General features: G+C 67.7%; 3 protein-coding genes across 5 annotated transcripts in view; 2 read left to right on the top strand and 1 right to left on the bottom strand.

Annotated features, from left to right (window-relative positions):
• Positions 1 to 524: 524 nt before the first annotated feature.
• ARHGDIG (Rho GDP dissociation inhibitor gamma) lies at positions 525 to 4,789 on the top strand. Its single transcript, XM_030002389.1, has 6 exons — positions 525 to 876; positions 2,074 to 2,256; positions 3,252 to 3,335; positions 3,415 to 3,491; positions 4,076 to 4,139; positions 4,229 to 4,789. The coding sequence occupies exons 1-6, from the start codon at positions 804 to 806 to the stop codon at positions 4,426 to 4,428; spliced, it is 681 nt and encodes a 226-aa protein (XP_029858249.1). The 5' UTR covers positions 525 to 803; the 3' UTR covers positions 4,429 to 4,789.
• Positions 4,790 to 5,054: 265 nt separating this feature from the next.
• On the top strand, positions 5,055 to 8,508 carry PDIA2 (protein disulfide isomerase family A member 2). The gene is made up of 11 exons (XM_030001917.2): positions 5,055 to 5,289; positions 5,744 to 5,950; positions 6,253 to 6,386; positions 6,466 to 6,603; positions 6,681 to 6,797; positions 6,871 to 6,996; positions 7,085 to 7,279; positions 7,640 to 7,760; positions 7,907 to 8,088; positions 8,180 to 8,266; positions 8,428 to 8,508. Exons 1-11 carry the CDS (start codon positions 5,055 to 5,057, stop codon positions 8,506 to 8,508), a joined length of 1,623 nt encoding a protein of 540 aa, XP_029857777.1.
• Positions 8,509 to 9,291: 783 nt separating this feature from the next.
• Positions 9,292 to 12,547, bottom strand: part of AXIN1 (axin 1) — a 74,803-nt gene continuing 71,547 nt past the window's right edge. For 2 of the 3 annotated variants that reach the window (XM_030001918.2, XM_041120214.1), the window contains exons 9-10: positions 11,973 to 12,143; positions 9,292 to 11,171 (exon numbers count right to left, since the gene is read on the bottom strand). In XM_030001918.2, coding sequence (XP_029857778.1) covers positions 11,045 to 11,171; positions 11,973 to 12,143 — 298 coding nt within the window. In that variant the 3' untranslated portion in view covers positions 9,292 to 11,044. The remainder of the gene's footprint in view (positions 11,172 to 11,972; positions 12,144 to 12,547) is intronic. The other variant, XM_030001919.2, reaches the window with a different exon arrangement.

Genomic DNA, 12,547 nt, shown 5'->3' with positions numbered 1-12,547 from the left:
CGAGCCCCGGCCCCGGTAGCGGGGACCAGCCCTCGTCCTGCCCGCCGGTCCCCAGGGCCCGGCCCCCTCCCCTCCCCACCCCACACCGCCCCCCCCCCTCCCGCCCCGGCCGGGTCGGGGCAGCGCAGGGCTGGTCCCGGGCCCCCGGGGGTACGTGCCCTGGCTGACCCGGTGGGCTGCCGGGTGCAGGCGGGCGTGGGGCGGGCGGGGGGGGGGGGAACGAACCACCGTGGCTGTCGGAAGGGCTGTGCGGGCAGGGTGTGGGCAGGGCACGGGCAGGGTGTGGGCAGCGCGGGGTGAAGCGCGGGCAGCGAGCGCATCGAGGGTCCGGCGGGCCGCCCGCGGGGTGCGGGCGGGGCGGAGCGGCCGCTTTGCCGGGTGCGGGCAGGGCGCCGGCAGAGCGCGGGCAGGGAGCGGGCAGCGCGGGCGGGCGCTGCGCGGGCGCGCACGGCGGATGAGCTCACTGCAGTCTCGCCGCCCATGAGCGGCGGGGCTGGAGCCGCCCGGCGCCGAGGGGCGGGGGCGGGCGGGGGCGGGCAGCGGAGCCGCCGCGTCTGCGGGAGCCGCCGCCGCCGCCGCCGCCGCCGCCGCCCCGCCGGGCAGCGCCGGGGGAGCGCAGCGGGGAGCGCCCGGGGGAGCGCGGCGGGAGCAGCCGGCACCGGCGAACGCGGCGGCAGCGGGCGGGAGGAGCGCGGCCGCGGGCCCCGGCGGCAACCGGCGATACCGGCGAGAGCCGCGCCCCGGGCCCCGGCAGCGGCCGCCCCGCCCGGCCCCGGGGGCGCCCGGCCCGGCCCGGCCCGGCCATGCTCGGCCTGGACGTGTGCGAGGCCGGCGGGCAGCTGCTGGAGCTGCTCTGGCTGGCGCTGTGCTACCGAGGTGAGCGGCGGCGGGCCGGGGCCGGGGCCGGGAGGCGGCGGCGGCGGCGGCGGCGGCGGGGGGGGGGGCATCGCCCGGGCGTGCCCCGGGGGCGGGCATCGCCTGCCGGCCCCGGGGTGGGCATCGCTCCGGGCCGGTGGAGCGTCGCCCCGGGGTCCCCAACAGGTGAGCGTCACCCCGGGCACCCGGTGCGTTCCCGAGCGAGCATCCCCCGCCAGGCCCCGGGGGACCGGAGCATCCCGCAGGGGCGGGGAGCGCCCCCCCCCCGTCCCCGCCCCCGCCACCTCGCGGCCCGGCCTGCGGCACCCGGCGCCACCCGCCGTGTCCTGCCACCCGTGCGGGGCTGGGCGAGCCCTTGGGCGGCCGCATCCCTGGGCTGGGAGCCAGCGTGGCCGGGTGCCGCACGCTGCCGTGACAGCCGGGGGGGGGGGGCAGGGGGCCTTTGCTGGGGGTCCGGAGGTGCGGCGGGGGCACCGCTCCGTGGCCCGGTCGCCGCCGCTGCCCCCGGGGACCCGCACGGCTGGCCCTGCGGCCCGGGGGCTGAGCGAGGTGGCCCCTGCCCCAGGCTGTGTCCCCAGCGTGTGTCCCCGGGGATGGGGTTTCCAGGGCCTTTGGGGAGCCCAGGGCCCGCAGGCAGAAGGGCGGGGGGGCAGGGCAGAGGCAGGGGCCGTGGGGACGTCACCTGCCTTTGTGCCCCCCCCGGCAGCCTGGCACCCACCGGAGCCTCCGTTTGCCCCAGAGCTGTTATTTTTTCCTTGCTGCCACCGGTGGTTTGGGTTCGGGGTGGGAGGTGGGGCCGGGGGCTGCCCAGCGGGGTTGGAGGGGGCCGCGGGGCGGTGACAAGGACCCCTCCGGGTGACAGGGCACGAGGGGCACCTGCGGGCCACGGCAGGCTGCAGACACCCCCCGGACCGTGCACACCACGTCTTGTCTTGCTCCGTGACCGTGTGGAAATGCAGCCGGCAGCAACACCTCGGGTCTCACCTGTGCCACTGGGCCCCGGGGACAGAGAGCCTGGTGGCATCCCCACGGCCCCAAGCAGGGGGACAACTCGGCTGCCCCGTGGGGGGTTTGCCCACATCCATTCGTGGCGTGTCCCAGCTCGGCCACCCACCGCCCACCAGTGCCTGCATGTCGGGGGGTGTCCCCCCGGGGTGTCCCCAGGGCGGCAGGACTGCCACTGCCTGTCCCCCGCAGACATCATGGCTGACAAGGAGGGGGTGACGCTGTCGCTGGAGGAGGAGGAGGATGCCGACGTGGCCCTGGCGTACAAGACGCCGGAGAAGAAGAGCCTGCGGGAGATCCAGGAGCTGGACCCGGGGGACGAGAGCCTGCGGAAGTACAAGCAGGCGCTGCTGGGTGCCATCCCTGCCGCCGTGGGTAAGGCAGGGGGCTGCCTGCCGGGGCTGGGCACCCCAGCGCGGTGATGCAGCCTCAGCAGACGCAGGGAGCTCAGGCATTCCCCAGCACCCATGGGGCATCCCCATCAGGGAGGGCGCGTCCCGGCTGGCATCACCTTGTGGGTGCTGCCTGTGCCCCCCGCCTGCGGAGACCTCAGCATCCCCCTGCCGACGGGGTAACGGCTGCCCGGGGACCCCGGTTGCCTTGGTTACGGGATCACCACCGCAGTTTCCATAGGAACGGTTACAAGGGACCGGGAAATTCATTGGGATGACAGAGACAAGCGAGCAGCTGCGGGGCCCGGGTGGCACAGCTGTCGGTGCCCAGACAATGCCCCCCTCCCCGCTCCCCATGGCATCCACCCGAGCCCGGGGCTGCCCTCTGTGTCTGCGGGGCCTGGGCCAGGCTGGGTGCTCCACGGGCCCAGCACCCTGGTGTGCTGGGTGATGGGTGCATGACAGCTGGGGGGGGGGGGGATGTGTGTGTGCAAGTCGGTGAGGTGCGTGCAAGCCAGCGGGGTGCACGATGGTGTGTGTGCAGGCTGATGGGGTGCAAGTGGTCTGGTAGAATGCAACTGCTGATGGGGTGCGGGTTGGGCTGTCGGGGTGAATTAGACCAGTGCCCGCCTCAAGGGACGCCTTTGCCTGCATGTGCTGCCTCCCACCCCCACCCTTGGCCCGCTCCCAAGCCAGGGAGCATCGCACCCCGGGAGATACCCGTGACTGGGCACTTCTTTAAACGTGGTCTTACCCCAAAAGCGTTGATGCCAATGTTGGGGCTGGCCTGAGATGCCCCCGGTCTCCTGCGCCCTGCCCAGCACTCGCTGACTCCTAACACCCCCACCACGGACACCGTGGCCCTTCGTGCCGTTGCAGGGGGCGTGGGCAGCCCCCCAGCTGCGCTGGGATGGAGGCGCTGGTGGTGGTGGGGTGGGCACGGGTGGGTAAGGTCTGCGCCCTGCCGCTTGTCCCTAGATGCCAGCGTGCCCAACGTGCAGGTGACGAGGCTCACGCTGATGTGCGAGCAGGCGCCGGGGCCCATCACCATGGACCTCACAGGTGAGCAGTGGGAGCACCCATGGGGGGAGGAGGAGGAGGAGGAAGGGGTGCTGAGCTGATGGGCCATCTCCCCGCGCAGGAGACCTGGAGGTGCTGCGGGGCCGGGCCTTTGTGCTGAAGGAGGGGGTGGACTACAGGGTCAAGGTGTCCTTCAAGGTGAGGCGGGCGTGTGGCGCCCTGTGCCTGCTGGCTGGGCACAGCCCTGCCGCCCTTGCGCCCTGAGGTCCCTGTCCCATGGGGTTCCTGCTGCCACCCGTGGGTCTCTGCTGCCCCAGGGTCCCTGCCACCCGGAGTCCCTGCTGCCTTGGGGCATCTGCCCCTCGCCCCTGGGGTCCCTGCCCACCCTGGGAATACTTGCTGCCCCCAACATCACTGACACACCGGGGTGCCTGCCACCCCAGGGTCCCTACTTCTCTCAGAGGTCCCAGCCACGTTGGGTCCCTGCCTTTCCCAGGGGTCCCTGAATGTCCCTGCCCCTCCTGGGGGGTGTGGGGGTGTCCCTGCCATCTCAGGGTCCCTGTCCCTCTTGGGGGTCCCTGCCACCCCGGGGTCCCTGCCACCCTTGATGCTGCTCAATGCCCAATCCTGACCAAGAGGCTGGATCCTGGGGGGGGGGGGGGGAGAGGGGTGTCAGGATGGGTAGGTGACCCCCCCCCCCAAGACCAGGGGTCCCCAGGGCGGTGGTGGGGGGCACCATGCCGTAGGGCAGCGCCCATGGTGCCCCTGCCTTCTGCCCGCAGGTGAACAGGGAGATCGTCTGTGGGCTGCGGTGCCTGCACCTCACCTACCGCCGGGGCCGGCCCGGTGAGTGGGCTCGGGGGGCTGGAGGGGGCGTGGGGGTGTGCGCCACCCTGGCCCCGCTCACCCATCCCTCCTCTCCCCTTCTTGCCCAGTGGACCGCGACGTCTTCATGGTGGGCAGCTATGCGCCGCGGGCCGAGGAGTACGAGGTGGTGACGCCGGCGGAGGAGGCTCCGCGGGGCTGGCTGGCACGGGGCTCCTACCGCGTCCGCTCCCTCGTCACCGACGATGACAAGATGGAGCATCTCTCCTGGGAGTGGGGCCTCTGCATAAAGAAGGCCTGGGAGGACTGACCCCCCCCATCCGCACCCCGGCTCCCCCCCACCTGCCAGCTTGGGGACGCGGTGCCTGCCATCCTGGGGGACCCCTCGCCGGCACCACCGCGCTTGCCCCGGTCGTGTGAAGGGTTGGGGGGGGGGGGGGGGGGGGGGTCGGGTCCCTTAGCGAGCGGGCACCTGCAGTCGTGGTCTTCGCAACCAAAGTTATTTTTAATTGCTGTTTTTTTTTAAATACCGACGCCCGCCCGGTCCTCATGGCATCCCCATTGCTGGGGCCGGGGCCGTGACCCTGCCGTGGCGGCACCGTGCCCAGCTACCCGCCCAGTTGCAGGCTGTGCTCTTCCATCGCCATTAAACCCTACAGACTGGTCTCTTACTGGTGTGTCTGTGCCCTCATCGCCTCTGCCTGCCCCCCCCCCCCCCCCTCCCCATCCATATGCCTGTCCCCGTCCTGCTGGCAGGGCCAGATCCTGCTGTGGGGACAGGCGGCTGGAAAACACCCACCTGGTCCCAGCGCCTTATCGGCGGTGCTGGGCAGCCAGTAGCGGAGGGACACGAGCCCCAGGGGACTGGCACCACCCGCCCCGGGGCCCTTATCTGCGTCCTCTCCCCCCCCCACCCCGGGCACCGGCTTTGGCACCATGCGGGGCTGCGGGGCCCGGCTGGTTTGGCTGCTGGTGCTGTCGCTGGCCTGGCTGGGCCCGGCGTTGGGGGGCGAGGAGGAGGAGGATGGGGAGGTGGTGGTGGAGGAGGAGGAGAAGGAAGAAGGAGAATTGCTCTCGGATGAGCTCGAGGAGGAGGACGGCGTCCTGGTGCTCCACGAGCGCAACTTCGCCCGTGCCCTGAGCGAGCACCGGCTGCTGCTGGTGGAGTTCTGTAAGTGCCCCCCCCCCGCGGGCGGGGGTGTGGGCAGGGGCTTGGGGGGGGGGGGGGGTGTTGGCAGGGGCACGGGGCAGGGGGTGCAGGCCAGGGGCGCGGGTGTGGGCAGAAGCAGACGTATGAGAATGGGTCCCAGGATTGGGGGGGGGGGGGGGGGGGGTCGGTGTGGAGAAGGGGCAAAGCTGTGGGTCAGAGGGGCAGGGGTATGGGGCACGGGATGGGCACAGGGACACGAGCAGAGGCACGGGGTGGGGGGGACGTGTTGCGGGGGTGCGGGACACACGGTGGGGCTGTGGGACACGGGCCCTGGCGCAGGGGGACGTGGGCAGGGGCACGAGCTGGAGCCCGACAACCTCACGCAGCCGTTACACCGAGCCCACCCTGGGGACCGGGGACACCCCAAAGGTGTCCCAGGGCCGTCCCTACCGCCAACGCTGTCCCCTGCCCACAGACGCGCCGTGGTGTGGGCACTGCCAGCGGCTGGCACCCGCCTTCGCCCAGGCGGCTGCCGCGCTGAGGAACGAGTCTAGCCTGGCACGGCTGGGCAAGGTGGATGCCACGGCACAGGCAGCCCTGGCCGCTGAGTTTGGCATCACCTCCTACCCCACGCTCAAGCTCTTCCGCGATGGCAACCGCACCCGCCCCCTCGCCTACACCGGTAGGGCTGCGGCACGGCGTGACGGCCGTGGCTCCCGTCGTGGGCGATGCCACGATGGGTGCTGGGGCGCAAGGACGGGTGGCGGGGGTGATGGTGAGAAGGCTGGCGATGTCCTGATGGGGGGGGGGGGGGGTGTTGCAGGGCGGTGATGGTGGGCGGGTGACGGTGTGGCGATGGTGCACGGGGTGGTGGTAGGTGGGGGCTGATGGCATGTGGTTGGGGTGCAATGGGGGGGGGGGGGGGGGCGGCAGCCCGCTGGGGGGGGGCCAGGGTGACGGTGGGGGCCCCGCTCCGCGTGGCAGGCCAAATGGATGCCAAGGGCATCGTGCGCTGGATGCGGCGTCGGGCCGGCCCCAGTGCCACGCTGCTGCAGGACGCCGCCGCTGCCGCCGCCTTCATCGGCTCCCAGGACTCGGTGGTCGTCGGCTTCTTCAAGGTGGGCTGGGGCGGGGGGGGGCCAGGTCGGGGCCGTGGCCGTGACCGTGGCCGTGGCCGCTCATGGGGTGGCTGCGCAGGACCTGGGGGGCGAGGCAGCCCAGGCATTTTACGAGGTGGCTGGCGAGATGGTGGATGTGCCATTTGGTGTGGCCGAGGCGGCGGAGCTCTTCCAGGCATACGGGCTGTCGGCTGACACCGTCTGCCTCTTCAAGAAGGTAAGGGTGCGGCAGGGGGTTGGGGGGGGGGTCATCGTGGGCCCCCACCCAGCCCTCATGGGCCCCCACCCTGGCAGTTCGATGAGGGACGGACAGACTTCCCCGTGGACCCGGCGCGGGGGCTGGACACAGCCGAGCTCACCCAGCTGCTTCGCGTCCACAGCCTGGAGCTGGTGATGGAATTCACCAACGAGGTACGGCCCGTCCCCGTCCCCGTCCCCACAAGGGCCATGGCCCACCCCCCCTCACCCTCCTCCTCCTCTTCAGACCTCCGACCAGATCTTCAGTGCCAAGATCCCCCACCACATGCTGCTCTTCCTCAACAAGTCATCACCAGCGCAGCTGACGCTGCGGGATGCCTTCCGGGTGGCCGCTGGCACCTTCCGAGGCAAGGTGAAGGAGGTCCCACTGTGGGGATGTGTGTGTGTGGGGGGGGTGTCTGTGGGGGACCCCAGCCTCAGTGTCACCGTCTCCTGCCCAGGTGCTCTTCGTGGTGGTGGATGTGACCGGGTATGGCGCTGACGTCCTGCCCTTCTTTGGCCTGACACCCGCCGACGCCCCCACCCTGCGCTTAGTCAAGATGGAGAACAACCGCAAATACCGGATGGACCAGGACACTTTCTCGGACACAGCCATACGCACCTTTGTCCAAGCAGTGCTGGACGGCAAGGTGAAGGTGAGGGATGTGGCACCATGTCAGCGAGTACCAAGGATGCTTCCCTGTGGTGAGCAGTGGGCTGTTAACTCTGAAGCCTAATGATGGCAGTTGTGTGGTGAACACCACCCACCTGCTTGCTGATGCTCGTGCTGCCAGGCCTGAGGATTTGGGGGATTGTTACGGGAAAGGAGGCAGAAGGCCATAGATGTGGAGATGCACAGAGCTGGGATGGTGGCAGAGGGGCAGAGGTTGTCCAAAAGGCAGCACAGGAGCACCCCTGGCTGCACACTGAGGGCCCCCTGCCCTGGCCCGCACTGTGCCCTATGGGGCCCTGGCACTGCTCAGCCCAGGCTGTGGCCATCCTGGCTGTCCCCACAGCCCCACCTGATGAGCGCGGAGCCTCCCGAAGACTGGGACACGCGGCCCGTTAAAGTTCTGGTGGGGAAGACCTTCGAGCAGGTGGCGTTTGATGAGACCAAGAACGTCTTCGTCAAGTTCTGTAAGTGCCAGGGCCGCCCGCGGCCCTTCCCGAGCTCTGCCATGGGGCTCGGCCCCCGGCCCCGTCACCAACTTCTCACCTGGGGGATGCCGCACCCGGACCCCTGGCCCCCCGGCTCATCCCCCCGCACTGCGCCCATCCCGTAGACGCACCGTGGTGCTCCCACTGCCAGGCGATGGCAGCTGCCTGGGAGGAGCTGGGTGAGCGCTACAAGGACCACGAGGACATCGTCATCGCCGAGTTGGACGCCATGGCCAACGAGCTGGAGAACATCACCATCAAAGGCTTCCCCACCCTGCAATACTTCCCCGCGGGGCCGGGCAGAAAGGTAGCTGGGGGCATTCGTGGGGCCACCCTGGCTCTGCCAGCACCCAGAGGATGGGGTGACCCCTCGTCCCCCTTCCATCCCGTGGCTCCAGATGGTCGAGTACAAAAGCGCCCGAGACGTGGAGACCTTCTCCAAGTTCCTGGAAAATGGGGGAACGCTGCCCGAGGAGCCGCCTGTGGTGAGTGTGGTCCCCCATCCACCCCCCCGAAGGCCAGGGACCCCCACCCACCCCGGGGTGGCCCCCAGCCTCTGCTGGGCAGGGGGACGGATTCTGCAGGATAGGGACAGGGACAGGCAGGGGCTGTGTGTCTGTCTATGCCTCACCGCTGCCTTCTCCAGGTGCCCAAGACCCCTGAGAACAGCACGGGCACGGAGGAGCCCAGTCCGCTTGGGACGGCCGAATCCCGGGATGAGCTGTGAGCCCTATCCCGCTCGGGTGCGTGCTATAAACGACCTGGAAACGATGCGGGCTCTGGTCTGTGTCTGTGGCTCCACAGCACCGCGGGGTGCACGTCTTGGGGAGCACCCACATGTCCTGGGGACGGAGCAGGGCTGACGATGGGCAGAGCCCCCACTACCGCACGGCAGCTTGGCCCTGGGCCCCCGTGGAAGGGGGTGCTGAGCCAGCACGGCCCCGCGTGCGCCGCAGCGCTCGTCGTGGCAGCCCTGTGATGACACGGGGTGGCCAAGGCTGTGGAGGACACGGCCCTGGGGCTGGGCTGGACCTCGTGCCGGGCTGCCGGGGTGCAGGTGACGGGGGGGGACCGGCCAGGGTCTCTCCCTCGTGGCTCACAGGCAGCCCTCCCACCCCAGGGCTCCACCGTCGTGTACCAGCCCCAGGGGAGCACCAGGAGCTGCTCTCACAGCCAGGGAAGGCAAGAAGAGCCCAACACGGGGCTCCACATGCTCCTCTTAAGCCTGGCTCGCAGCCTCTAGGACCCCCCCAGCATCCCCTCCAAACCCTGGCACCGTCCCCTCTGCCCTGGGCCTGCTGCTCCCAGACCCTGGGCGATTCCTCCAGGGCCAACATGTTGGTCGCCTGGGGCCAGGACCTGCCCGGCCACCCCCCCAGGCAGCCCGCAGCTGCCCCAGCCCCACCATGTGCCCAGGCCCTTTGCCTGACCTGCCCCATCCTGCAGCCGGCTGCTGGGGGCCCGGGTGCCTGCTCCGCGGGGAAGGAAGAAAGCAGCAGGCGGTGGGACGTGGGGTTTTATTTCATTTTATCCAAGTACCTTTGAAAAGATCATTGTACAAGTCAGCACATGAGAATGCAGAGGAGACGTCGCCGGGGCTGTGCGGCCGCTGTACATATTTACAGGGGACCCCCTGAGAAAAAAAGGGGGAGACGGAAATCCCGGGCATGTTAACAACCTCACCAGACACAACACCATCAGAACTTAAAAAAACAGGGAGGAAAACCGCTCGTAACGTTGTTCCCGGGCTGAAAACGATTGCGGATTTTTGCTGGACTTCACGTAGTGTATAGGCAAGTCACAGAACCATGTTTTAAAGGCACTCGGTGACATATAAAACAGGGTGAGTCGCATTCTGGCGCGGTGCCCCAGGGTCCCCGGCAGCTCCAACTGCTGCGAGCAGGGCAGGGTGAGCGCTGAGCCCCTTGGCTTTGGGGGCTGCCCTGGTTTCTGCGGGCAGGCGAGGGCTGGACTCCAGAGGAGCCGGCACAGACCTGCAGCCGTGCTGGAGCAGGGTAGGGCCCGGGCTAGGGGACGGGCAGAGCGGAGGGCAGGGTGGTGGGAGCACCCGCGCAGCCCCCAGCTTTCTTGCATCCGAGTAAGCCCAGGAGACCCCGGCTGCCCCGCTGGGCGACCTGGCCCTACACAAGCCCCACAGACTGGCATCAACACCCCCCTTGCTCTTGGCAGCAGGCTGCAGTGCCCTCGTGCTGCCTCCCCTGAGACACAGAATCCAACAAAGGACGCAGGACTCCTAAAAAGACATTTCTTGTCCTCAGTTTTAGTGTCTAATCAGTTCCCTGCTCTATTATGTTTCTCCTAAAAAGAGTCCCCTGACCTAAGCCAGAGCTTGGCACCAGGGGCCTGGGCACGTCTGCACCAGGCACATGGGTGCCAGCCCTCTGCGGACCCGCAGCACCCTCCTGGGAAGCGAACCCTTCTCCAGGGGCACATGGGGTGGGGGGATGAGCACGCGGGGCTGTGGGATGCCAGCACCCAGCCTGCTGCCCCGGCTCCGAGCCAGTCCTTGCACTGTGGGAAGCCCCCAGCCCCGAGAGCTGGCTCTGACCCTTCTACCCCTCGGGGATTTACTCGGTCGCAAGAAAGCTCGGGAGGAAAAAAACCCATCCTACCATGTCCAGCAGCTGAGACTGCCAGGGAGGCGAGACCCCGACTCGTTCCAAATGGCTCAATAATCTTCTGAGGTGAGCTGGGACCACAGCCCCTCCGGAGCGGGGTCACCCCTTCCACGCCGGCGGGGGGAGAGCGGTTCTGCCCCGGCAGCGCTCCGAAGCCATCCACGACTGGGGGCCGGGGCAGGGTGCTGTGAAAGCGAGGAGCAGACGGAGTCTGACGGATGGCTGTACACTTTGGGCGAGTTCTGCAGTACCTGTATGTTTTACATTTACATAAGAGCACTGTGACATTGGAAATATTTTCCTTTTATTACAATATATCAAAAATATGCAGCTTTAGTAAACAAGGTCATATTACACTTTCTAATGCACTGTACAATGCTACATTACACTTATATTCGGTATGGAGAGGGGAGCCCGGGCTCCCACTGGCAGGTTCGCGAGGTGAAACGATGTCCACCGGCAACCCGGAGCTTGCCCAGGTCCGTGCCGGAGCAGGCTGCCACCCTCTGCCCTGGGCTCGCCCGGCACCTGCGGCAGTAGCACTGCCAGCATCTGCCCCAGGCCCTCTCCTCCGGTCCCAGAGTCTTTCACAGTCCTGTCCTCACACCTCGGCAGCCCTGGAGCTTAGTCGATCTTTTCCACCTTCCCGATGATCTTCTCTTCGAAGATGGGCAGGATGGTGTCATCCTCCCGCACCTCCTCGAAGACCACACCACAGTCGAACTCGTCACTCACTTTCTTAAAGTAATACCTGAAAAACCCAAAACATGGGGGCAGAAAGGAAAAAAAAAAAAAGCAGGTGAATGGTCATGGGGGCACCGCAGTCCCCAAACGCAGGTACAGCCCTTCCAAGCCCCTGAGCTCATGGTGCATGTGGAAGCAACTGCGGCCACACTTTTTCCCCTGCCCTCACCCAGTGAGCAAAAAGAGTGGTCAGGATCCGTGCTGGCACGTTTAGGAGCTCCAGCCCTGAACCCAAGCCCATTCAGAGCTTTTCCAAAAGTAGTGGCTGGAGGTGCCCGTACAGGCTTTGCCATGGCAGCTGCTACTTCGAAGGGGGAACTTGGAGAGCTACACACCCCATGCCTGGCTACTTTGGGAGTCCGACAGGACCCGAACTCCCTGTCCTCACTGGTGGAAAGGTTGTGAGGAGCTGAAATGGCTCTGGAAATTGGAGGGCTCCTCACAGCATGACTGAGCACCGGCTGCTGCTGCTCCTCACTAGCCCAGGACCTCACAGTACCCTGCAGGCAGCTCAGCAGCTTCTGCTGAAGGTGCAAACTGTGATGCAGGACATTTCTGGTACAAAACCCAACCTGCCCCATCCCTGTAACCTCTTCAACAGCTATGGCTCTACTGCCACATCGCCAGTGCAGCATGCCTCGCAAGAGCCCCCCTGGAAGGCTGTTGGGACCTCCAGGAGCCCCTGACCTACCTCCATCACGCTCCTTTGCCTTGGTGGGGGCAACACCACTGCGTCCTGGCAGCGGCATCTGCCAGGGGTCACTGACAGTCTGCTGGCACCATACCGCACGCGGGGAGATGCCCTTACCTGTAGTTCCCTTTCTTGGTCAGCAGCTCCTTGAACTGTCCCAGCGTTACCACGCGCCCTTTGACAAGGGTGCGGTAAGGGATTGGCTCTCCGCAGAAGTAGTAAGCGACCACGATGTTCTCACACGGCTGGGACGTGCCGCTGCCTGGTCTCTTCTGGGGCTTCAACCTGCTGTGCAAAAATACAAGCGACCTGCTGAGTATCAGCCCACCTGCCAGCATGGGCAGGCCCGACAGCCCGTATCTGCAGAGCCTGGATGGACCTCCCGAATTAACACCCAGGGCCCTCAGGAGCATCCTTTGCTCTGACCACCAGCTCTCTTGGCACGCAGCCACATGCTGAGACCGGTGAAAGAGCAAAAGGCACTTGGAAAGGCTGGATGGGGCCAGCCCGCAGCTACAAGGAGGGCGCAGGTTCTAGCTTAGCCCCTTGGTGCTGAAGAAACCTGTCCCCGGGCTTTGAGAGGGGATGGCCCTTCCCACAGCACCGCTGACTTGAGGAGTCATTGGTAAGCTCCAGGCAAGGCAGAACATCCCAGGCCCATGGCAGCAGACCCAGGTCACCATCAGCACGCT

This window comes from Aquila chrysaetos, chromosome 25, assembly GCF_900496995.4.
Source record: "Aquila chrysaetos chrysaetos chromosome 25, bAquChr1.4, whole genome shotgun sequence".
NCBI classification, from domain to species: Eukaryota; Metazoa; Chordata; class Aves; order Accipitriformes; family Accipitridae; genus Aquila; species Aquila chrysaetos.
This window is presented reverse-complemented; position numbering and strand designations above follow the sequence as displayed.

What these genes read in the sequence shown, in the direction of transcription:
- ARHGDIG (XM_030002389.1), top strand. Translation starts at nt 804, where the DNA reads ATGCTCGGCCTGGACGTGTGCGAGGCCGGCGGGCAGCTGCTGGAGCTG. An exon ending in GCTGGCGCTGTGCTACCGAG is followed by an intron (nt 877 to 2,073) that starts GTGAGCGGCGGC and finishes TGTCCCCCGCAG; the next exon opens with ACATCATGGCTGACAAGGAG. An exon ending in CATCACCATGGACCTCACAG is followed by an intron (nt 3,336 to 3,414) that starts GTGAGCAGTGGG and finishes CTCCCCGCGCAG; the next exon opens with GAGACCTGGAGGTGCTGCGG.
- PDIA2 (XM_030001917.2), top strand. Translation starts at nt 5,055, where the DNA reads ATGCGGGGCTGCGGGGCCCGGCTGGTTTGGCTGCTGGTGCTGTCGCTG. An exon ending in GCTGCTGCTGGTGGAGTTCT is followed by an intron (nt 5,290 to 5,743) that starts GTAAGTGCCCCC and finishes CCCTGCCCACAG; the next exon opens with ACGCGCCGTGGTGTGGGCAC. An exon ending in TGCCCGAGGAGCCGCCTGTG is followed by an intron (nt 8,267 to 8,427) that starts GTGAGTGTGGTC and finishes TGCCTTCTCCAG; the next exon opens with GTGCCCAAGACCCCTGAGAA.